Below are 26,542 nucleotides of genomic sequence, written 5' to 3'. Positions count from 1 at the left end.
GCAGAGCAGAAGCCCCTGCTCCCCCGGGGAAGAGGAGAAGAGGAGGTCAAGCTGCACATGTTCAGTTTCCTCTTCCAAATTCAACAGTCATTCCCCTACCACAGGGAGTCATTAGTGAGGGGGTGGAGAGGCCAAGGATCCTACACTCTTGGGATTCCCTCCACGTGAAAGGAAACACAAGGAGTGGGGAAGAGCAAGTCCACACGGAAGAAGGAATGTTTCGAGTTTCCTGTTTGACTTCAGAGCACCTTCCCACACCTACTGCTTTATATCGACCTCAGCACTATTAACATTTTAATATTAATTTTAAGAAGACCAGACAGTTCTTTGGGGACAAGGGAGCAGTCCTGTGTATTATAGCATGTTGGCCTTTACGTACTAGATACCAGTATAGCCCCTTGCAGCATGACTTCCAACAATGTCCTCAGAGATCCGCACATATCCCTGGAGGGTCAAAGTGCCCCGCCATCCAGCTGAGAGCCACTGGGTACACCGTGTATGACCAGAGGGTATGCATCAGTGGAGCCAGCTCCACTCTGCTTTTGCACTGGGGGAGATTTTCCCTGGTATCTTCACTTCTAAATGCCCATCTCCACATAGGGAAGGTGTATAAATAAATGAGGAAGTACAAAGACAGTGAGTTTGTTGGAGAACTGGTTGGTGGTTTGATATTCTTTATCCTTATTTACAATCATTGAATACATTTAGCTTTCATTATTATTAAAGAAATTATGCCCAGTTATTTAAATTGTAATTAGAATACTTTATAACAGAAAAATATCATGTATGTTATGAGTAAATTAAAAAAATGGTGGTTACTTTGAATTTCATTTGAGGATTTTATGATTTTAAAAGGTAGTAATGTCTCACTCTAAGTAGAAAATTTTCTTCCTGGAAAAGATGCACTTAAAATTTTAAAACAAACAAACAAACAAGCACAAATTACATATATTATTGATCTTATTTACTAGTGCCATTTTCTGAGCCATTTAATTTTTAATAATTATTTTTGATAGTCCTAAAAATAGAATTGAGAATTATCAAGATTTTTAAAAACTGGAAAATTATTGGTACATTTTAAAAATCTGGGATAATTCTTAATAGTTTTAAGGAAATCTTTGCTCTTTTTGGTAAAATTAATTGGAAAATAAAATAAAAAACCCACTTTACTAGCAAACAATAGCTAGTACTATCAGTGAAAAAACATTCCTAGGAAAATCATTGCTACATAAGTCATATTTTTCTTAATCTGTCCTAAAATACAAGGAGATAGAGCAAAAAGGAAAAGGACTCATGGACATGGACAACAGTGTGGTGATTGCTGGGGGGAGGGGCTTTAAGGGAACTAAATGGGAGTGAAAAAAATACAGTACAGATTAAATAAAAAAAATTGAACGATAGAATAAAATGCAAGAAGAGTTGTTCCAAGAAGTATAAGTTTTTTAAAAAACATTTTAAATCTCTTTTGCATAGGCAGAAACCGTTATTGCATAGACAAAAATTATGCTGGCACACTTATTATATGGGATAGAATTTTTGGTAAGTAAAGATCAGCAGAATTTTAAAAAATTAATTAGTTCCTAATTCTGCAAAAGTCAAAAGTTCATATCCTGAATGTTTATCTTCCAGGAACATTCAAGGCAGAAAATAAAAAAGTTGTGTATGGTTTGACACATCCCATTAATACATTTGATGCATTCAAGGTGCAGGTAATGTTTTATTCTTTATGAATTGACCATATTCTATCGAAAACTCACATTTAAAAGAAAAACAGTTTTAAAAGATGGTAGTGAATGGCAATACCCTGCAATGAACTTTAACTATAAAAGAATTTGAAAATAAATCTGGTGCTTACACAAAGACTTGAATCACTTTGAGCAAAATACATTAGAAAACAATTCGTTAAAATGTTTCAATATTTCTACAGCCTAGAATGAAAAAAACGGCTCTTTAGCAAACAATCTTTCTCAGCATAGATCTGAAATGTATTCATGCATTCAGAAGGAGCAGCAGCAACATGTATAATTAAGGCTGATCCCACAGTAAGAAAAATATTTGCTCCATGTCTGCACGACTCTGGTTAGACATTCAGCAGGAGGCCTTTGCCCCACTTTTCTTGGGCCTCCGTGTCAGAAGCAATTATGAGCTGGTTGGGTCCGCACACTATTTCACCTGCGAAGGCTTCTTGCACTGGACCACTTTTGTGTGAGACATGTGGTATTGGTTGTCCGCTGGTTTCCATGGTTGGCACTAGAGGAATTAGGAATGTCTGTGAAGCTCCGATCTGTCAGCGGCACCCCACCTCAAACACTCCTGGGGTTAGGGACTCAAAAATGAGAAAAAGATAAGAATGCTTGGAACACTAAAGGGGCCAGTCAATGCCAGCTCTGTCCTGGAGACTGGGTTTACAGCGTTTCGGGAAGGGAGAAAATTACAGGTTCCTATTTGGTCTGCTTTCAAACCTAGGTCTTCAAATTTTTAAGAAAGTTAAAATAAAATAAATTGATATTTATTTTACTCTTTGTAGGGCATTGCTAACAGCTCAGCACAAATATTTGACGGAACCATTACTAAAACCTTTTGAGGTAGTGGTTCTTTTTATTTTTCAGTGGGTGAAACTGAGGTTCCCAGGATTTAAATAATTCACTCAATGATGCACAGCTTGTCAAGAGCAAACTCAGCCAAGATGGGTTCCAGGAGGAGCCCAAAACTTACACTCTCCTGCCTCTTTACAGAAAAGACCATAGCCAATTGTCTTTCTTTTTCAAGTGAAGGACATTTTTATCTTACACTGCAAAAGAAAAACTTGATGATTTCTCTCTTTTTCTCAACCACAGAGCCATTTACTCTGTGTCTCTTGGTTTCTCTCTCCCTGCCCTCCCCCTGCCCCCACTCTCTCTTTCTCTCAAGGATTATTAAGAACCTATCTCTTAGGAGAACCCTAAAGAAGTATTTCAGAGTTCTTTCTTAATAATAAACGTTACAAAATTGAAACCAATTTAGAAATAATACACTGAGAAGATTAAAAGCAGCTTGTGTTGTGACAGAATAAGAGAATGACAAGTGTCCATAAGCTGTAGAAATAGATGTGTAGGGTTTGGAGAGAGACAGTATTCAGACATCACAAATATTTATGAGCTGCTTATGAGTTTGAGTCAGGTTCAAATCTCCAGGCATCTACTCCTCACATAAATTTTATTTATTTTTTTGCATAGGGATTGTTACAACTGTATCTAGGGTTTAGTCTTCTATTAATACATGCTCACTCACATCATCAGAAATGTTAAATCAGCAAGTTGTGATCATTGAGTTCTAGAACAAACACATATACAAACACATATATTTACTTTCACTTATATTCCTATACATTCAGCTAAATCTCTTAACTTTGTCTCAAAAACATAAAAGAGCAACTTAGGAAAATTTTTCCCTTAGTATTTGGCATAAACAATTCACTCTGCTCTCCTTTGAGGTCCAAGAATTTCAGAGCATTGGATAGCAAATAAGTAAGAAAGTACTCCTGATTTTAAAATGCTACCATATATTTCTCATGGATTGTATCTAGTATGATAGCAATAAAATTTCAGTTTTCAAATAACACTACAGATGGGAATATTAATGTGTTATGAATTTTAAACACCTCAACATTCTCCTTCTTCTTATTATTATTATTGCAAAACTCCAGAGTAAATTCCCATCTAACATTTCCTTTTTCATCAAATTTGGTTCACTAAATCCTAAATGTTTCCTTAATTGCTTAAGATTCCTTACTGTAATATTTTAAGCAATTTAGAAAGCCATGTCTTTAACTCTAGCAGTTTGAATTCTTTGAGAGACAGTTAAAATGCCAGAAGTCCACAAATTCTGATTGAGCCAAATCAGTATATTACTACACTTATAACAGAGCTCATCTCTAGATTCTGTAGCTGATGTTCAACCTCTAGGATTATTTTTAATCCTGTGATGCATTATGATGACAAGTGTGGCATTTATAACTAATTATCTTAGTAGCTATACTTGTTGGGTACTTATCATGTACACTTATTGGGTACTTGTCAGGTAAGGATGTACTTGTAACTTCAGTACCTGTCAAATGTGTGTTATTTAAAGATCATGAATTCCTGTTATAAGCCTCACAGCGAACTTTCGACTCAGTCAGCAAACTTTTATATTTTCTTATGCAGAATATAGTCTATTTAATATGCAGAACTCTACTATCAGAAATAGCTTTCAGTATGTTTCCTTAATATGACGTTTGCCTATAACTCAATTATAGTAGAGGATTATTTTTCAAATATGTGATATATATGCAATATTTTATGTTTCCATGACCAACTTAATATCCACTTAGCAAGACTTTAGAAAACACAACATTACCCACCTGGTAAAGTGGTTCAGTTGGTTAGGGTGCCATCCTGTACAACAAAAGATTGCAGGTTCAATTCCCGGTCAGGGCACATACCTGAGTTATGGGTTCATTCCCCAACTGGGGCATGTACAGGAGGCAACCAATTGATGTTGCCTTTCTCTTATATCAATGTTTCTCTCCCTCTCCCTCCCTCCTTTCCTCCATCATTCCTTTCCTCCCTTTCTCTTCCATATAAAATTAAAAAAATGTATCCTCAGGTGAGGATTAAAAATAAATAAGCAAACAAAAAATATGTCATTAGACATGAATATTAAGTACACAGTCTCCTAGTTAATTCCATTGGAAGCAAAGATTCTTAACTCACTTTTTTACATTGCAGAGATTCTAAACAATTTACCTGTTTTTTAATTTCAGAATTATAGTTTTGTGGAGCTCCAGAAATATTAACAAGAATACATTTAAATTTAAAGGTATATAAATTCATAGAATGAATTATAATTTGTAATGTTGTTACACATTAATTAGCATGAATGAAATTATACATGACCTATATATTTTTAAAATATGTAAATTTCATTAAACAGTAAAATGAAATACATGACTTATTGTGCTTAATTTTCTGTTAAGAGGTTTTTATTTTAAACTGTATTTTTGTTCTTCTAGTTCCACCACTTAGTTTACATATGGACTACATTCTGGGCCACACCTGGGTTCTTCAATAAGTTTTCTGTCATATTTAAAGGACCAGGATGGGGTCCTGGTAAACCACGACTTGGACTGAATGAAGAAATCCCAGAGGTAAGTAGAGTTCATGGGTTCAATAATGGTGAAGATTAGTCTCACATTTTCAGGTCTACAGCCAGCGTGTTTATAGTGCTGACTTAATACAAATCTAGAGAAAGATGTTCCCTCGGGCAGACATAGCCTTGTGGGACATAACTTAATGAGTGGACACCACTTAGGGGCAAAATCAGAGGGGTGCCTTCACCCAGATACACACTGCTTCTCACCAGGGATAACGGTTTAGGGGACAGAGCTGCAGAGGCTGAGTTTGAGATCCACGCAAGCCCACAGCTGGTGGAATTTGCGGAGTGCAGAAACTCATGCAGCCTAGTCCCAGAACCCTAAAGCACTAGAGATGGAGGGAGTCTTACAGGTGGCTCTGCCGTTGATTTTAAAGATAACTATGAACATAAAATTTAAGCAGTAGTTCAATAAAATAAAATAATATGTTTTATATGGGTTTATTTTTATTTTCCAAAAAATCCTGATCTAATAAGGATGTTTTCTCATTCAGTTAAGAAAACTTCTATGTTTAACTCTCCCAAATACATTTAGTATGTTCAAAGTCAGTTATGTGATAAGAGCGAACTTGATAATAGGTGAAAATATTTTGCTTATTTCAGTTCCAAAATTTTTAGTTAACTATGGTCTAGTTAATATTTTTTCAAGTAATAACCTAAAGTGAATATTTTAAAGTTATATTGTTGCTTAAATATTCACTAAAAACAGAACTGTAGCGTGTCTGGGAAAATCGGTGGTTTGAGAAAGTTGTTTCTAACACAGTAATATTTCCCTAAGGGATGTACATGTCCCCACTGCCTGAAGTCACCTTCCATTTTCTCTCTCAGTATCCTTTCATGTACAGGGTGGGGCAGAAGTACTTTTAGAGTTGTGAGTACATGAAGCACAGAGTCCATTCTTGTATTTCTATTTATTAATTATTATATTATCTTCCATCCAAACAACTATTAAACATACTTTTGCCCCACCCTATATAATCGTGGGCATAATTTTCTATTTATATTTTCATATTGCATATTTTATGTCCATTTTGGTTATGTTATCATCATTACATATTACTGAATCAATTCTCTCTTTGCTCTATACATGGCAGACCCAATCAGAATCAGAATGCTTTTGAAACGAGAAACAAATCTGATAGCTTTTATATTTTTCTGTCCAAATAATGAATGTTAGAATCATTTTGGAAAAAAATAGCAAAACCTTTCATTTTTGCATATTTTCTGGTTAGCTGGTTTGAATTTCACTGAGAGGAATAAGCCAGGGAGTGAGATAAACAAAAGGCTTTTTTCTTGTCTTCCTAGGTTACAGGGAAAGAAATTCCCTACTCATCATCAGCATCTCATCTACTGAGGATATATGCAGTTCTACAGTTTGCTCTGATGCTAGCATTTTATGAAGACACCTTTGCAGATAAAACTGTAAGTGCTGCCCAGTTTAAATAGTGTGAACACTTGTAATTTTGCTTGATGAAATATGTCACATTAGAACAGATAGATGAACCCTGACTGGTATGGCTCAGTGGATTCACTGCCAGCCTGGGAACCAAAGGGGCAGCCAGTTCGATTCCCAGTCAGGGCACATGCCTGGGCTGCTGGCCAGGTGTCCAGTAGCGGGTGTGAGAGGCAACCACACATTGATGTTTCTCTCCCTCTCTTTCTCCCTCCCTTCCCTTCTCTAAAAATAAATAAAAAAATATTTTTAAAAAGATAAATGAATTCTAGACTATTGAATGTAAATTAATTATATCCATAGTGTTTCGGTGTAGAATGCCAAATAATATACTATTGATCTAAATGGTAAATAGCAAATAATTTGCCACAAATAAATTTGCTAACAAATATAAAAAAAGTACTTTAGAATTTAGAATTAACTGTTTGGGAAAAATACTTTGTATTAATTTCAGCATACCGTCAATTAGAAAATACCCTGATTACTTTGACTTTAGAAAGTTTCAACATAGGGTAGACTTCATATGCTTTGTTTAAGCAGTCAGAATGTTTGGAATAGCTAGAGCTATGGCCCAGGGTTTAGAGTCAGGATTGTAATTCAGGCATTACCACCTGGGAGGTATTTATTTACTTATTTAACCACATAAGAATACTGCATATACTTTTGAGAAAATAAAAGTAACATAATGCACATAAAAATGCATAGCACATTGTAAAATGATTAAAATATATATTTTAAATACATGTTTGGTCTTCTATATTTATATTATTTTCTTCCAAAAAGGATTTATAATAGTTCAAAGAGGTACATAAATTATAATGAGGTACCTAGTTTGGAAGTAGGTGAAATTGAATGGGGGGGTCACATAGACTAAAAAAAATCAGTGTTTTTGACTGTTACTAAGAAAACAAGTACCTCATAAAATAATCTCACCAAATGAGGAATTTTGATGGCTCACCTAGTAGCTCTCTTTGAATAAATTAGTTATACTTTAAATAAATGTAGGGGCTTCTCTTTAATGGGTAGCCAAAAAGTCGATGTTTTTTTCTGTAAAACAGAAGACATGTTTTTCATTTTCACCAATACTATTGATTTGGACATTTTGAGTATGCCGGCTGTCTCCTGTGTGGTATAACGTGGATTGATTGTTCTCAATTAATGTCTTGGTTTAATCGCCATCAACTGCAACTGGTCTGTGCAACCCTGGAGCCTTGTCCAGGGAGAAGCCTCCAGCACAAAACTTCCCGAACCAATTTTGATACGTGTGAGCATTCACCACACCCCCTCTATACACCGCACAGACCTTTTTTTGCCTTTCAGTCGCATTTTTACCTTTTTGAAATAATAAAGTATAATATGCTGGGAATGTTGCATATTTTCTTCCATCTTCAATATGAAAATGGCTACACAAAAATTCACCAATTTTAATAAGTTTTTAAAAAAGCGCATACTGATAGGACAGCTGTCACAATACAATTTAATAAAATAATTCTGAATCAAGTTAAAGACAACTAAATGCTAATAGAGCTATCATATGAAAAAAACAAAGAAGATTTTTGGCCAACCCAAAACTATAAGATGGTGGTTTAGAAATGTGTATTTCTTTTTAAGGTGTACAGAGCAACTGCTATTGTGGATAAAATATATTTCACAAAGCTTGTTCAGATGCATTGCATAGATGAGCTGGCAAAAAATTGAGGTACTTCTTAGAAACTAAAACTGCTGAGGGAATATAATCCAATTAGGAAACAGGGCTAATCCTGACAGCTGTCCCAAGGCATTGGGCAGTCTCCGTTGGTTGAGACCTTAAGTGACCAGACAAAGCCAAGTACCTACATAGTTGAGAATTCAGATAAAGAACTTCAAATGAAACAATTGAAACCAAAAAGAAATTTATGGGATGGGGTAAGGAAGAAAAAGAATAATGGAAAAGAAACTTGCTTATCGTCAACTTAGCTTTGAAAAGGTAGAATTTTTTAAAAGGTCTTTCCTGAGAATTTTTAACTACAAACCAGCCCTCATTCAGATATGAGTCAAAGATTTACCTAACCATTGATTTATAAGCCTAATACTAAGAACACAGTTTAAAGGAATCTCAGAGGAGGTTTCATGGGTTTAGAAGACCCATGTTCAGTTCACGCTCAGAGCCATCCATTAAAGCCAGGTCTCACCATGTTCCCACAGATGGTCTTACTGATTATGAAGTCAGATATAAAGCACAGAATCATGTTACAAAAAAGCCAACATGACAATGCATTTCTAGAAACAAAAGAACAGCGTAATTAAACCTGAAAATACAACAGTTCTTGGAAATGAAATCAATTGAGGAATAAATTTAGCAAATTAAATGTTTGAAGAAGTTGAAGAAATTAAAAATTATAGAAAATCAAGAAACAAGAAAAAAACAAAAAATGATGAGGCACATTTAGAAATAATCAAATTAAAGTTGTAGGTCACAAAAGTACACCAGACATGAGGAGGTCAATGACTTAAATAGCAGTTTAAAGACAAATGAAGAGAGAATTATTGCATTAAAAGACAGAGGCAAAAAAGTGTTCCCATTATTCAATGCTGAAAGACAATGAGATCAAAATATATGACATAAATAATACTATGAGAAACCTTAAAAAAAGATATAAGAACCTAGAAAAATATAAATGAATACAAATGTGATTAGTGGGCAGCGAATCCAGGCAAGATAAATTTTCTTTTTCAAAGAATAAGTCTCTGCTATTGATAGATATCAGTCTATCCATGAAAACCCCATAAGTAATAGAAATTTATAAATAATATATACAGAAAAATAGCTCTGTGTGTTTATTTTTAATAATTTTAAGATATCAACCCTGTAAAATTATCTGAGAAATGTTTCCTTAAGTAGGATACTGAGTGTGTTAGGCGGGACTTCTTGGTTCATGTGACAGAAATTCAACCCCGAGTGGATTTATTAACTCACAGAGCTGAAGAGTCTGGCGTTTCTCTTCTTCAGGCAGTACTGCGTCCAGCGAGCAAAACAATGCCAGCAGGAATCTTCTCTTTCTTTCTTACAGCTATGCTTTTCTCAAAATGCAGATTTTCCCACCGATTTTCAGCCATCCTGGTAGCAGGCTGGCTATCAGGAGCTCTAGTTTGAAGTACTGCCTCACAAAGGACTCCAGAAGCGGAAGTTTTCGACTGGAGTCTGATGTTAAGGCTTGGTTTACCTGGATGTCACTGAACCAAGCAGTGTGTTCAAACCTGGATCGCAGACCACTCAGTCTGGGAATGGGAAGACGGGGCCAGCTCCATACGATCCTCATTGTTTGAGAGGAGAGAGAGGATGGTTTGGGAGAAAAATTGAGGTGCCAATAAATAGAGAAAAGGAAATATATTTGAGTAGGCAAAAATAAATGTTAGAACTACAGAAATCATTCTCATTTATAAATATGTGATTCGAACTTGTTTTCAGAAAACATTCTTTAAACACTTACAAAACACCAACGTATATGCTGCCCTGCAGGATACCAGTGTCTTGAGAATGTAATGGTAGGAAATATACGGACTTACTGTTTGTTGGCTCTTTCATACATTTGCTACAACTAATAAAAGCAACTCCACAATGTAGCCTGTTCCTTTGCCTTTAGCTTCAGAAGAGATGAAATTTGAACCCAAGAATTTATTTTGGGAGCAAAGCTTTCTTAAAAGCAGCATGAACTACATTACTCTTAATAGCACACATGTAGCTATGAAACTACCCTAATGTTTAGAATTATTCATTGCTTAACTTAAGGCCTCATAATCATCTCTTTAAGTATTACATAATCAACCCATCACTGATTACTTTGTTATCTTCATTTGTTCACCCAAATTATAGGGGATATATATATATATATATATATCACAGAGTTTAGATAGTTGAATGAAACCAGAAGAAGAGCAGGATCATCTGCATCCAAATACAGAGGTGGCTGAAAGTAGTTGGGAGTACATCAAACACAGTTTATTCTTGTATTATTATTTATCATTTTAATTATTGTATTACTTACTATTATTATTAACCCGCTTTTGCACACCCCTGTATCTAGTGCTTGAGATACCAACCAAGGTCAAGTGCAATTTGGTTTATTGGTTTATATTAGTTGTACTAAATAAAATCCCGAAATAAATTATACTAAATTGTAGAAAAAAAATAGAAATTTACCTATTTTGATTTTGAAATAAAGACCCTTAATACTAAGTCCACCAAGAGATTCAAATGTCTATGCCAGTGTGAGTGCTTCCTGGATAAAAATGTAGCCAGACACTATGTATATTAAAATACGTAATGTATAGCATGGTTTTCACAGGATTTTTTCATCTGTAGTCAAAACCATATGAGAAACTCATGTCGATATATTGACAAAGAGGAATACCAACTGCTGAAATCCTTTCCAAACTGAAATCAGAGTTGGAGACAGCTTCATTCCTGACACAAATGCATTTTGAAAAGATGCATTTGCTTGTTTCCCACACGTATTTTTCTTTGCTAAAAACATGCTGTGCAACTGGGAAAAAAGATTGCTTATTTGCACAATTCTATAGTGCCTTTCTAGTCTCGGGGATGTTTGAAGGCATATGAAGACATTAAAATCCAACAGCAATATTTTTTTTCATATTTGCTGTGGCCAATAATCACAGAGAAAAGTTGTAGCTAACTTGTAATTGGGTACATGCTGTGGTCCCACAGCTCTTTCTGTTTATGCATATACCAGAGTAGATGAATACTCACTTGTTTTATGTGTTCGAGTTTTGTATAAATACCTTTGGAAGTCAAAAAAGCAATTTGATGGCCACCACAAAGGTGTAAAAGGCACATTCCTTTCTTTCTGAAGCATGCAATGCATACATTTAAATATATAATGTTTGGTTTAGTGATACGAACCACAGACTTTTATGTTGATCTTGGTTTAGTAATGCTTGGGAAATCAGTTTCTTAGCTGCCAAGGTCCACTTCATGGGGTGATATCATGAATACACATTTGAAATGAAAATATGTTTCCCAAGTGAAATAGTAGAGGCAATGCTATCCTCTTAAATGACAGACACACTCAGAGCCGTCTGGATATTTAACAGAGTCTTATAATAGAATGTGTAACAAAGGGACTGCAGATATGCTTTAACCAGATTATTTGATGATATATTTCAAGTTAACGAGGCATCTGAGAATATACAATATGAATTTGGACACAGAGTTTTATAGTTTTAAGTTCCCCTGGATGTTGTACTCTGTAAAACATTATGGGCACTGAAATTTTGTAACGAATGTTTCATGTTGACTTATTTTAACAGACCTTTGAAAAAAATCAATGTATTTAGTTGTACTCTCATAACAGGAAGTGTCAGTTGAACAAATTCAATCTACTTTAGGTCCTATGTGAAATGTCTCAAGTCAATATCCTCTGTATACTGTTTTCTTCCAGTGTAGCCTATGGGGATTTAATTTAATTTCCTCAAGGTTTTAGATGTAACTGAAGTAATGTGAAAAAAATGAAATGTGAGCCAAAATGAGTATCAATTATAACTTAAAGCCACAAAGTAAATGTAATAAATGTAAAATAAAGAATATTAGCACAAGTTACCTTACTAATAAGCATAGACTGCTGGAATACAGAAAATTGATCGTTGTTAGTTCCAATGAAAACTATAGTTTTTCCACTATATTGAAAAATATTAAAGTAGGAAAGTGAACATTAAAAATTCCATACCCACCAAATAATGAAATATTAATTGTGTAATTAAATGCATCTCTAATGCTATTAGTATTATTCCCAAATATGGTCAGTGTCATGCATGCCCACTTGGTTAGAGTTCAGCTGCTCAGAGCACCATGCCAATATGCCAAGGTTGTGGCTTGATCCCTGGTATAAGAGTACAAGAATACAAGAATACAAGAATACATACAAGAATCAACCAATGAATATGTAAGTAAGTGGAACAGCAAATCAATGTCTCTCTCTCTCCCCCTTCCTCTCTCTCTCTCTAATCGATGAATGATAAATTATAAGAAGTTATCGTAAAACAAATATAATCAACCCTAAAATGCTTACAATTTAAATTATGATCTCATTTTGATTTCTCAAAAATATGTAAAAGTTAGATATTTTATTTCAGCTTTGGAAACTCCAAATCTAAATGTAGTGTTTCTGGAAGTCATATTTCTTTATTAAAAGCATATTTCCTCATAAAAAGGAAGTTTGTCTCTCTGATATTGTCTTTTAATGTCTCCTTTTTCTTTATTTTGGAAAAAAAACTGAAAGGTATATGGCTTATATTTCTCCTGGTGCCCCCTGAGTTGCAGCCTAGAAACTCTCTCAAGGTATTAAGATGGTGCAATAGTAGGGTCATGTCATTAATATCTCATTTTCTGGGAATCACTGACCTCTATTGCCTTGTATCCAATGTCTTGAAAAAAATCATTTCAGGTATATTATTATGTTCTGGTTTTGTTTTTGTTTTCAAGTGGGAGTATAAAGCGGCTCTTGCTTCTCTATCATGCTGGGTGTACATTCTTTTTTCAACAGTATAATCATAGCTTAAAATATCATTGTAACATAAGTATTCTCTAAGTATTCAGTTAAAGTTTTTTTCACTTTTATTTCTCACAAAATTTTGTACAAATGCACAAATTCCATATTAATTCAATGCTTTGAACTATATATTCATTATACATTTTAACTGATATGTTTTTACCTGTGAAATATTTATTTTGTTTTCTTCTTGTTTGAATTCTAAAAACTTCATTCAAATCATATTTTTAAATGCTTCAATAATAACCACCTAGGGTGTTTTGAAAATTTAGAAAAATTAGTGTAGTCAATACTGACAAAATGTTTAAAGAGCAAGACCTTATTTCAAGATAGATTCTTAAGAGCCACATAGAATTACAAATTGCATTATGATATCACCTAGGGTTCTGTTCCTGTGTCTATGTAGTAATACTGGGAAGTGTCTTCAAATATTAGGTTTCAGCATCACTAACCCAGTAGCTCAAGACATCTGGAAGGCGACACCCCCCAGTCTTAGGGGTGATGAGGCAGCCCGGCAGGTGTCCCTGCAAACCCAACCTGCTCCCTTCTCAGATGTTGCAAAGGTTTAAGTGTTAGATCATTCTGACCTCATTTTAAGGATGTTTGGGAATCTGAGCATTTTGAATCCAAATAATGACTTTAGTACTCCTTCTCAGGCATCTTTTAGAGAAACTCTTAAAAATAAACCACCTTCTTATAATAGCAAAATCCATACCTTTTTTCCTTCATCCTTAAAATAAAATCATGGAAAATATTATCAAATTATCAATAACTTTCATATAGACACATATAATTATTTTAGGCCATAGTATATGGGGCTGATAGTTCTGTTGTGAAATTTAGCAGGTAGGGAAATATGAAAAGTAGTCACACTGATCACCAAAGTTTTTCCACAGAATGGTGAGAGGGTCATATCCCCTTTCAAGAAGAAAAAGGCTTTCTTCTTTACATTTGTGAGCAAAGTTCATCTTTTGTTTAAGCAACACTATGTTACACATGTAATTCTAGAGCTTCTGTACAGTTAACGTCACTTCCTGAGTGTTTTTTTCCTCCATCTTCTTAAAGAAAAATGCACACAGGTCAAGTTCTCCAGGCATACAGATCTGGATGGGGACTCCTACCCTGGAAACCCCTTGAAAGTTAGGGCTACCCAACTCCTCAGAATTGTTATGGTGACTTTAGATGAGGAAAAAGAATCCTTTGCTTGATAAAACTTTCTATGGCTATGGCCTTCATTTTCTTAATCATAAAGATTTATAAACACCCAAAGATTAAATTAAAGAATAATTTCATTTTAGCACTTTAGGTCAGCAATGTTTTTCTGAAATATATACCAGCAGTGGATGGTATGACATGTAAATAAACCAAATGAAACACTATTATTATTTTGACATGAAAACAAGATGCACAATTAATTTCTTTATAATTATGACAAAACTACTATTACTATAATTCAAAAGGTAATGCCTTTGATACTGCATATAAGCATATAGATTTCATCGAACATGAATGTGTGTGAAAGCTCATTCATATATGTGTTTGCACTCATAAGTACTCTCCTTTAAATATTTTTTTAGTTAAAGACAGCTCTGTGTTTGAAACCACGAAGCATTGGCCACATTAAAATAGCTAGTGGAATGTGGTGTTTGTTCACACGGATCTAAGTGGCTTCTATGTACATGGGAGCAGAGGGACTTCAGAGAATTGTCAAAGTCAGACTTGCAAGGAAAATTTTAGGAAAAAAACAGTCAGTAAAATATCATTGTGAATTGTCTACTTCATTCTACAAGTGTCCAATAAGATAAATAAATGGCATAAGGAAATCAAAATGTCCTCTTTTTGAAAACGTCAACCTCCTTGAAAAATGTCAGTGACAACATAGTGTCATGTAAAATGTAATTTGGGCTGTTCTTCATGTCAGCTTTCCTTCGAATGCCCCTTGGTAACCTTCCTAAACCAACAGGTCTGTGTATTTGTCTGACAGGCGCTGTCACAGTTCACTCTTCTTCTGAGGGTTTGCTTCATTATCCTGACCTTGACCTCCATTGGATTGCTTCTCGATCAAAGGTAAGATGTGAAATTCTTTCACTTTATATAATTTTATAATATAGTTTTTAAAATATATATAAAACTTATATTACATATAAGTTATTCACCCAACATTTGTTATTGAAAAGAATAAATTTGAAACCATAACCTCACACCTTTATTTTAAATGAAACATAGTAGCAGTATATCTGATTTTATATTGAGGGTCCATGTTAAATCTAAATCTTTTAAATGAAAGTTAGGATTTTCAAGTTTACTTTAAAAATCTATAAATAGAATGATTAATTTGGCAAAACCTAGACCATAACTCTGAGTACTTAATAAAATCTAAGACATATTTTGAGTATTTTTCTTTTGCCATTGCATAGTTAATAATATGTCTGAACATGTGTATATTTAAAGTTTATGTCCTTTACCCTCCCACAGAATTTTATTTAAGAAATCCTGTTTTAAATACTAACCTAGCCATAAAAGACATTGAACAATTTTAAATTACTTTTTTGGCATCAATATATATTTAAATATAATAGTTCAATACTTATCAATTATTAATACTAATATCAACATTTATATATTATTATGTACCATGGAGTATTATTAATGCTTACAACAATGTTCTGAGATCATAATTACTATAAATCCCATTTACAGATTAAGAAAGTCAGACAGACAGTAAAAGATAGAACAAAACACAAACCCAAATAGAACAGTCCAGTAAACACATATTTAATTTATATTGAATGCATGCCACTTTTCCAAGGATAGCCTAATGGATGTTCTGGAACAGCAAAATATTTTGGAGTTTCAGCAAGATCCAGGTCCACATGAATCTTTCTAGTTAATGAAACTGTTTATAATATGCATTCTCTATAAACATTTGGTAAAGAACGATGCAGCCGACACATTTCATGTAGTCATGTGTAAACAATGTATAGAATTTTAAACCTGTTTCCTTCAATGCTTTAAAAATGGTGTTTATTTTATCATTCATTTTGTTTGGCTCTATATCCATACTTTTCTACACTAGAAGTAAAGTACATAAATACTAAGCCTTAGAATGAGAAAATGGAAAAATGAGTCTCAAGTCAACCTGAAATAATTACTCACATCCGCTGAATCAGAATCACATATTAAAAATCACAATTCTATTTTTTGCATATACTTCAAAGAATTAGCAATCAGCCAATAGCAATTATATAGTTTGCATTTTTTCTTCAAGTTATAGGTTTTATTGAAAGAACTATGTAGGTTTACTAATGATCTTTAATTTTTTATTTTGATTATTGAGGTGGCATTGGTTAATAAGATCATATAGGTTTCAAGTGTGCATTTCTATGATACATGATCTGTATATTGCAGTATCTGCCCACCACCCAAAGTCAAATCATCTTCAGTCACCATATACTTGGCCCCCTTTACTCTTTTACTATCCCCTTGATCCCCCTTCCCTCTGGTAACTACCATACTGTTGTCTGCGTCTATGAGTTTCAGTTTTATTCACACATATTAGTGAAATAATATGGTTCTTAGCTCTTTCTGCCTGACTCATTTCACTTAGCAAAATGTTCTCAGCGTCCAGCTGTGTTGTCACAAATGGCATCTTCTCTATGGCTGAGTAGTAGTCCATGGTAGCACATCTTCTTTATCCATTCCTCCACCAAAGGGCACTTTGTTGTTTCCATGTCTAGGCCATAATAAATACTGCTGCAATAAACATAAGGATGCACATATCTTTTGAATAAATGTTTTTGAGGTTTTTGGAACCTTTGACTTACAGACAGGTACCAGAGTGTATGAGGTGCAGGAGGAGGTCTTGCTTGGGCAGAGAGAGAAAGGGATAGATGCAGAGTCACAGAGACACTAAGGGAGAGAAGGGGGAGCATGGGGCATGGGGGAGGAAGGAAAAGGGGGGAGAGAGAGACAGACAGACATGAGCCTAAGATTTTGAGGTTTTTAGATACCCAATAAGAAGAGGGATTTCTGGTTCATATGGTAATGGTAACTCTATTCTTAATTTTATGAGAAACACCCATACTGTTTTCCATAGTGCCTGTACCAGTCTACATTCCCACCAGCAGTGAATGAGGGTTCCTTTTTCTCCACAACCTATCCAATATTCATCACTTATCTTGTTGATAACAGCTATTCTAACAGGTATGAGGTTGTAACTCATTGGTTTCAATTTGCATTTCCCTAGTTTCATTTTCTTGTGAAGATTTATTTTGTGTCTATGAATACAGATAAAAGACCAAATAAAAAAGCTATCAATTTTAGCACAATAATGTCCAATTATTCTTACTGTATATAATTATTTAAAAGTCTAAACTGCCTTGGAACTGGTAGTGAGATATATTCTGAGAAAGGTATTCTGAGAAAGATATATTCTGAGTGATTTTGTCCTTGTGGGAACATCACAGAGTGGACTTACACCAACCTAGGTGGTTTATTCTGTTACTGTAATTGTATGTGCTATGCTTTTATAAGACTGGCAGCATAGTAGGTTTGTTTACACCCCCTGACCACAAACAGGTGACTAATTAAGTGTAGTATAAGCCTTGATAGTTGATTTTTCCTTTTGTCTGGAGAAAGTTCAGGTCCAGTTCAGCTGTTAATGTTGAGGCATTCACTTCAAGGCAGGTTATCTGTAGTAATCACCTTGACCCCTATATCCTGCTAGATAAAGAGCCAAGGAGCCACCCCTCACTGAGGCTCCTTTGTTTCAGAGATGCTGGTTGATTTGAATAATTGACCATTTGGCTACTTGTTTTTTCTCTTACCACACTTTAAACTCATCCAAAAGGAGTGAGCCCATGAAACCCTGGGACCCCACCCTGGACCCCGATAAAAAGTAGAAGAATCTTAGGCTCATGTCTGTCTGTCTCTCTCTCCCCCCTTTTCCTTCCTCCCCCATGCCCCATGCTCCCCCTTCTCTCCCTTAGTGTCTCTGTGACTCTGCATCTATCCCTTTCTCTCTCTGCCCAAGCAAGACCTCCTCCTGCACCTCATACACTCTGGTACCTGTCTGTAAGTCAAAGGTTCCTAATGATTATTGCTGAAGGGTGTTGTGCAAAGTAAGAATCTCCAGGGTCCATTCAGATGCAATGTTGATTTCAAAAAGGTAGATGTCTGTCAGAAGCTCCCCAGAAGCAGTGGGCACCCTCAGGCATTTCTAGCCCACAGCTTTTCTATTGATAGACTAATACCAGCAGGGAACAGCACCTCACTGCACTGCAACTTTTACAAGGGCCAGGGCTCACTATGCAAGAAGAGATTTTCAACTCCATTATAATTTTATGGAACCACCATCCTACACGTTGACTGACATGCCGTTATGGGGCACATGACTGTATAAGTAATAGCATCAAATATATCAAATACCAAGGAAACACAATCCTAAAAAAGTAAGTACAAAATCCCTTTTAAAACACCACAAGACTTTAGAAATATTGTGAAAAATATATAAAGAAGTAAGTAAATGGAGAGATAACTGTATCCATAAATTGGAGTGCCTAAATATTGTAAAGATTACAATACTTAGCAAATTGACTTACATGTTCAAGCAATCTGAATTAAAGTTTTGAAAGTTTTCTCCCTAGAATTTGACAAGCTCTTCCTAAAATATATGTAAATAGCTCCATAATAGCCAACACAGTTTTAAAAAATGGCAGGAGTTTCATAACTTGCTATCAAGATTTATTATAAAGCTACAGGAATTAGAAATGTTTTATCAGTGCAAAAATTCAAAGAGAAAACCTAGAAAAGGGTTTATGCTCTTTCAACTTCATTTGTGATGAAAGCATCCCTGCGGAGCTATGGGAAAAGGCTGGCTTTTTAATAAATGGTCTTGGAAAATTTGGATTTCTACATGGGGGTAAGAAAAATAAACTTGACAGATATTTCTCACCATAAAAATTGGTTCTGGGGTCAAGAACTTACAGATTGAAAAGTGAGAGGAAAACCAGTATAGGTTCCAGCAGATAGCCTAGTATTGCATGTCTGCAACCTTGGAGTGTGTAAAAATATCTTAATGGTATACAACAATTCCTAATTATAAAGATAAAATTGGTGAAATTAGACTATAATAATATTAAGAAAGTTGGTTTTTCAAAAATTCACTTTCACGGAGACAGTAAAAAATAAAACCAAGTAAGGAGACTCTGTTGGCAAATTTTAGATGTAGCAAAGAACTTATACTTAGTTCTTTGCTACTTCTTAAAAGAATTGATAATATTACCTGTTAGAATGCTCACACACTGAAGAAAGGCATTTACGTTGTAATAGTTAATTTGAAAACCCGATAATTTTTCTACCATAAATTTAACATATATTTGGCATATGTTAACCCAGTAACCCAGTCTTTCCATCCTAGCTATATACTAAACTATACCTAAAGGCATGTAAGAAAATGTGTAGACAATATGGTTTATAGTAAATGAATATGGCCAACGCCAAATGTTCTTCACGAGGTGAATGGATGGGATGCATGCATACCGTGCATCCACACAGTAGTATACTACACGGGAGGGAAAGAGTGAAGCCCTGCTCCGTGCAGCATCACAGATCCAGCTCACCAACAACATGGAGTGACGGATGCTAGGTACAAAATAGTGCACGCAGTACCATCCCATTTATAAAAAGTAAGAAAAAGATAAAACTACAGATGAATTTTTAGAAATTAATGCATGCTAAAGTAGTTAATTTTTTTAAAAGACCAAGACAGGGTATGATTACCATTAAGGTTGGGGAACTGATCTTTGCTGAGGCAGTGGGGTGAGAATACTGAGGAGTTAAGAGGTACCTTCTGGGTATTGATATTGGGAGGTAGTTACATGGTTGCTTATTTGTTGAAAATCACCAAGGTGTATATTTTTGTTTGGTGCACCTCTCCATATGTATGTTTCATTTCATAATATGACGGTTTGAAAGGTAAAACATGTAAGAAAATTAACAAAAACTCTGTTTTAAAATAGTAATCTTATTTTGTTTTTTAAATTGAAAATTACCCAGGTATCCTTTTAAAAATAATTTATTATAATAAAATATAGTATTACTTTATAAGAGGAAAGCTTTCTTAATTTTTTCATAAAAATTCATCACATTACTTGAATGCAAACAAATTATAAACTATTATCCTGTTTCTACTGCATTTAAAAGTGTGTACTTTTTTTTACTAAAATGTTATTATATTCAATTTTACAGAAGTAATGAGTCATCATAAACAGCAGAAGAAAGTTTTACATTAAAAATATACTACTTTAGATTTTTCCACTTTTTTCTCTATGTCTATCTTCTAAAATAAATCTACTTATAATGACATTAATACAAGAATATTTTCATTATAACATTCACTTGTGTTTTACAAAAAGGATTAATTTTCCAAGTGTTAGATGACTATCATATGAAGTTATTGGAAGCTGCAAAGTGAACTAGCTCTTTATTACTACCATTACAAGGCAATCAATAAATGCTTAACTGTGTGTTACACTCAACTCAGTTTCAAATATATAAAGACACATTTCAGAGAGAAACGGGCTTCTGTTGTGAGTGGCACATGTAGGGCAGCTTGATGCTCTATGTGCGGAATCGACATCAAGACATTTTGGAAGCATAATTTTTTGGTACCTGGGCAGCTAGTGGTTGTTCGTCCCGGTGCCCTTGACGTTCTAAAAAAAAAGATATGTTTCATATATTTTACAGGTTATATATGTAGAAAATATTCATAGAAAAATAATTAACAAAGGTCTATATTTATGCTCCCTATCAAATTAGGCACAACCACACAGATTTTATATTCTCAGTGTTTCAGAATTTGACTGCTCATGATTTTAGAGTACTTGACTATACCAGCCCTCCTAACAAGTCACTTTTTAAGTGAATGAAGTATAAAGATAAAGGTATTGAGTGAGGGAAGTATCACTTACTTTAAATCCCCAAATTAGGCTGTCTATCATTTTATTTATTAGTTGAGAGTATGCTTCACCCTCACTTCATCATGCTCAAACTAAGTAATTCATGTATAAAGAACAGGATTTCTTTAAAAGATGCATTTTATTTCTTTTGTAGGTTTGGTTTTGGCTTTTTTTTTAGTCTGATATCTATTTTCAAACAGTTTCAGAGGCCCATGTTCCTCTGATATGTTAAAAAAAACTATGTATTTCTTGAAAAATTAAAAGAAATGTGTGTTACTGTATTATCACATGTTAACACATAAAAACAGATGTAAAGCTAATGCATGTTACTGACACTGATTTCAGACCTAAGGCAGCTGCTGTGGAAACTTCCCGTTGCTTGGTGTTCCTGGTGCTGTGTAGGTTTGGTCACCTGAAGCCTCTCATCCCTTCGCTGTCCTTCGTTTTTGAGGTAAGACATTTGTTTTAGGTGCTTACAGCAGGGTTGCATATCTATTGCATATTTCATTCATTCACTCACCAGTGTTTTTGTCTATTTTGTGACTAGTCCCTATGGGAAACTTTTACCTGTTCACTTATTACCAAAATTTAACTGTGTCACGTCAAGTAAGTTAATGGTGTGGAACCTCTTTTTCTGAATGGAATCGATACGGCTAACCTCACACAGTTGTTGGACAAGTTACATTGCATGATGTTCATAAAGAAATCAGGTCCATGGTTGGTTCTCAACAAGTAGTAGATGTGATTTACGAAAAGTTCTTGGAAGAGAGTTTGCCCTTTGGGATTCTTCTTTTAAGGATTAAAGTGAAAATTGTAAGGTATTTTGTCAAATACTCATAATTCTGCAGAATTATAATGATATAAGTGGTAATTCTATAGAAATAAAATCATTAGTATCATTTGGACTTTTCTTTTTTTAAAAATACATTTTATTGATTATGCCATTACAGTTGTCCCATTCCCCCCTTCACTCATTTGGACTTTTCTAAAGCTGAAAAAAGTATATATCTTTTAATTTGATCTTATGTGATAATTATTATATTTTAAGAACTACACTGAACATTTGGGTATATATTTATTGTTTGAGATCTTAAACATCTGTTTAAAAAACCTTTAGTTTCATCACTAATGTTATATATACTTAAAGAAATTCAAAAATATGTATTTATGACCAAAAAAAAATTTGAAATCAGAAGAACAGCATTTTCACACTCTAAAGTAGGGAAGCCATTCTAAATGTATCACAAAATAATTTCACTTAATGAATTTATTTGCAGGTTTATTGTGGAAGTTCACCTAAATGCTCTAAAAGCACATGGAGAATATGTTTCTTTAAGTTATTCTTAGTATAAAAATGTAGTAATGTGTGCTTATAGAAACATACTATATTTGGAATTCTTTGATGATGGGCTAGTGGAAGGCAGTCCAGTGAGTCTGACTTTTGAATATGATAATATCTAGTGGGGAAATACTGTCCACTTACTCATAGTCAGTAAATTATATAGGTGAAAGTCAATAGGTAAATCTTGAGCTTTAAAACCATAATACCTAAATTTGATTTTTGACTTAGGAACTTACTGTGTGTCCTGGTACAGTTCATTGATCCCTTAAATAGTCTTAACTTTTGCCTTCCTCGTCTGTAAACAGACGAGATAATAATGGCTAATAGATTTTTGAGGCTTAAATGATAACAATCTATTTAAAAGATTTAACATGGTGGTTAACACACGGGACTCAATAACTGTCAGCTTTCATTAACATTACTTAAAGATCCTTTGTACTAATTCTGTGACTTGCTTAGGGTTCCAGATATCAAGTATGGAGAGTGGAGGGTGTGGGGGAGAAAAAATGTTGAACTGAAAGTCAATATTATGAATTATTCGTTGGACGCTCACTCTATGACATGGGACTCTGTGCCTCTAGCTGATCATGTGTAAAATAGGTTTAATGAGAGCTGATACACATCGAGCTTTTACTATGCTCTCAATACCTTATTTTTATTATTCCATTAAATCCTCATATCAATGTAACTCATGATGTGGTTACTATTACTATTATTTTTATAATGAGAAACTTGAGTTCCAGCCAGGTTCAATAGCTTGTTTGGATTAACATAGCTGATAAGTGAACAAGTCAGAACACAAACTCAGGCAGTCTGATGGCATCGCTCTTAATCATCCAGCAGCATCCGTCCCATGCCATGATGGCTACACTGCTCTCCCTCAAGAGTTTCAGGTGAAAAACACAAATACGATGCAGCAAAAGCATCTTAAAAATATGAAGAGCTTAAAATAAAAACGTCATATCAACTTAACCACACAATATTCTTAAAAGACTAATGGTTTGAGTGGCTTACCTCTGAATTATCTTTGGTTTACAATTCAAGGAATGGAAGACACCGGGGCAAAAATCTTTCAGGCTGCTCACCAACCCTTTCTGGAACCTGCTATGGTTCATGTTCCAGCCCATGGCCAATTATTCAAGACCAGACATTGCCTGTGATTCACCACTAAAACTTTCCCTTAAAATGGTGTAACAATAGTATCTACTTCACATGGTCTTTGGAAAAATTTTAAAAAGCACAAACAGTAGAACATAAGAAATACTCGATCCATTTTAATTGCTCTCACTGTTTATAGTACAATTATTACTGCCATTAATACTATTGAAATTATTATTAACCACTGGATTTCCATGGTTAAAAATGAACAAGTCTTCTCTGACCAGCAGTTAAAAACCTTGTGGTCAACAGTGAGTGAGCAAGTATTAGCATTTAAATCTACGAAGCCGCCTTTTCTTCCAATTCTTTTTAGTGTTCAACATTTTTTAAGTTACAACCAGTTTCCAATTTTTATCTCTTAATTGTGAACTTCCAATTTGTATCTCCTTCACATTTTTATTTCTTAGAACTTTATGTAAATCACTGCTACTTATAATAATTTTCATAAAATTGTTCTTTGCCCTGCACAAGGAGTATAACCACTTAATCAATGACCTCATTAACTCTTTCAATGTGAATCAGAGCTGACCGACTGGGAGTCATAAAACTATACGGACACGATGTTCTCCTCGTTTTTCTTTGGAGCTGTCATCAGCATCAACATCACTGAAATCATTAGTCCCCTTTCTTTTGTAAATCAGTGTTGTATGTAATGGCAGCATCAGCCCTGTGACTCTTCTCTATCTGGGAGGTTGGAGGCGTTGTTCTGTGGGTGAAACGTGGACAGGCGGAGCAGAGGGCAGAGAGCACTTTACGAACGGACGATACGGTGCAAGGTCCAGAAGCAGGGCTGACCACAGACTGGTTAAGTGATGAGACGAACTAGTAACAACAGCCCAAAATGTGGGTCCTAAGGTCAGATAGATAAGAACTCAGTGAAGTTAGAACCAACTTGCCTCGCTTTTTTGCGGGGCGTGGGGGGAGGAGTGGAGGAGGCATGCTTATTCAACACCTACTGAATGGCTGCTCCAGCAAAAACAGAGCAAGGTCACGCACGTTTCTGGCTGATGCTCTGTTCCGTTCTCAAAAGGCTGCCTTTAAGGGATTGGCCAGATTACGTTCTCACTTGGAGGCTCAACTCCGGAAAGAGCCACTTCCTAGCTCACTCAGGTTGTGGACAGAATTCATTTCCCTGCAGCTGTAGGACTTTTGTCCCCAGCTTGTTTGGGGCCCTGGAGGCTGCCTGCAGGTCCCCACCCCGCTTCCTCAACAGGGCCCCTTAGTTCATCAAGCCAGCCAGGAGGGCTTCTGGGAGGTCTCAGTCCCTCCTGTAAGGGTTTTTACCCAATTAAGCCAGGCGCATCAAGGATAATCTTGTTTTAACCCCCATTACTGCTCTGAACACATTTTCTACTACCTTCCTCTTGCTTAGTCAATTTCAGACATGTACTTTGCTAGGAACATGTTTATACACCTGCATCAGTACCTTTGCACTTCATTTTGCCTTTGACTGCTTTTTCCCAGTAATCCACGTGGTTTTTGCTCTCACAGCAGGTCTTAACTGAAATGTCACCAGCCTTCCCTAGGTACTGCTTTCATTAATGTTATTGTTGTTTTCCAGTTTTGCCTCCTTCACACTTCGGATATTTTTACCATAGTACTTATTGTTATCAAATAAACATATACACACATATAAATATATGTGTATATAAATATTTGACTGAATTATAGGCTGTCCCCTTTCCAACGGTGACAGACAGAAACTAGAGTGGCCCGTGGTCACTGCTGTTTATGACTATCGGTCTGTATAACTGGCCTGGAAAATTCTCACCCCTAGGTTGTGGATAAGACCTGTGACTTGTTTCCAGCCAATAGGATATGGCACAGACTCTTGGACACATTTCTTTGTTTAGTTGCTATCAAAGGAGCACCGACAGCACCTGTTCCCCATACAAAGAATGCTAAATTAAATATTTATTAACTTTCAAATAACAAGGCATGCATATTCAGATGCCCCTTGTTATTTAAATAGTTGGCCAAAATACACTAACTGGAAAGCAAGGGAAGATTCAGCTGTTCTTTGCAGCTTTGTGGGGTTTATTTATTTTTTAAATTTTAATTGTCGTTCAAGTACAGTTTTCTGTCTTTTACTCCCATCCCAGCCCACCCACCCATCTCTCCCCACCTCCCTCTCATTTCTACTCCCCCTATAATTGTTCCTGTAAACCCTACCCCTCTTCCCCTGAAATTCCCCTAAATTCCCTCCCCTCTCCCCGCTGGTCACGGTCAGCCTGTTCTCTATTTCAGTGTCTTTGGTTATATGTTGCTTGTTCGTTTGTTTTGTTGTTTAGGTTCCTGTTAAAGGTGAGATCATATGATATTTGTCTTTCATGTAGCTTTGTGTTTTCATAAATTCTTCCTTCTTTCTTTTTTGGTAAAATTCAGCCTTCTTTGGGGATTAAGTTATCTGTGTTCATATAACAAACCACCACAAAACTTAATGGCTTAAAATAATTACTCACTGTTTTTTACAATTCTGTGAGGATTTTACTGCTGCTCTCGCCTGGGCTCGCTCACAGAGCTCTAGGCCGCCAAGGGTCAGCTGGGCTGGACAGGGAAATACCAAATCACTGAGGTGACTCAGCCCCTCTACAGCCCAGATTTGGTGCCTTTAGACTTCTGGCTTTTCCAAGAACTAAAATCACCTTTGAAAGGGAAGAGATTTCAGGCCTTTGATGAGATTCAGGAAAATACGCCAATGCAGCCGATGGGAGAACTGTGTGAGGTCCCAAGGTGCCTACTTTAAAGGGGACCAAGTCATCATTGTCCTATGTACGTGGTAATTATATCTTGTATCTTCTTTAATAAATGTCTTTATTTTTGTTATTATATGGCTGGATACCTTCTGGACAGACCTCATATATAATACACAGTGTAGACACATTTGTCTGAAGCTCTCTTGGATGATTTGTTT

The 26,542-nt window shown here is 35.2% G+C and overlaps 1 protein-coding gene and 1 non-coding gene across 4 annotated transcripts in view; both read left to right on the top strand.

Moving 5' to 3' along the window:
* AGMO (alkylglycerol monooxygenase) overlaps positions 1–26,542 on the top strand; it is a 291,203-nt gene that overhangs the window by 140,012 nt on the left and 124,649 nt on the right. The window contains exons 7-12 of one of the 3 annotated variants that reach the window (XM_037056255.1): positions 1,474–1,539; positions 1,630–1,709; positions 5,033–5,167; positions 6,478–6,594; positions 15,155–15,237; positions 21,474–21,579. In XM_037056255.1, coding sequence (XP_036912150.1) covers positions 1,474–1,539; positions 1,630–1,709; positions 5,033–5,167; positions 6,478–6,594; positions 15,155–15,237; positions 21,474–21,579 — 587 coding nt within the window. Of the gene's footprint in view, positions 1–1,473; positions 1,540–1,629; positions 1,710–5,032; positions 5,168–6,477; positions 6,595–15,154; positions 15,238–21,473; positions 21,598–26,542 lie in introns of all 3 variants that reach the window. The other 2 variants (XM_037056256.1, XM_037056257.1) reach the window with 2 other exon arrangements.
* On the top strand, positions 20,744–20,876 carry LOC118993786 (U11 spliceosomal RNA). Its single transcript, XR_005067941.1, has one exon. It is a non-coding gene; the product is annotated as a U11 spliceosomal RNA (small nuclear RNA).

This window comes from Sturnira hondurensis, unplaced genomic scaffold (genome assembly GCF_014824575.4).
Source record: "Sturnira hondurensis isolate 20B ecotype Veracruz unplaced genomic scaffold, ASM1482457v3 Scaffold0008897, whole genome shotgun sequence".
NCBI classification, from domain to species: domain Eukaryota; kingdom Metazoa; phylum Chordata; class Mammalia; order Chiroptera; family Phyllostomidae; genus Sturnira; species Sturnira hondurensis.
The sequence above is the reverse complement of the archived record's forward strand: the minus strand, read 5'-3'. Positions and strand labels throughout refer to the sequence as shown.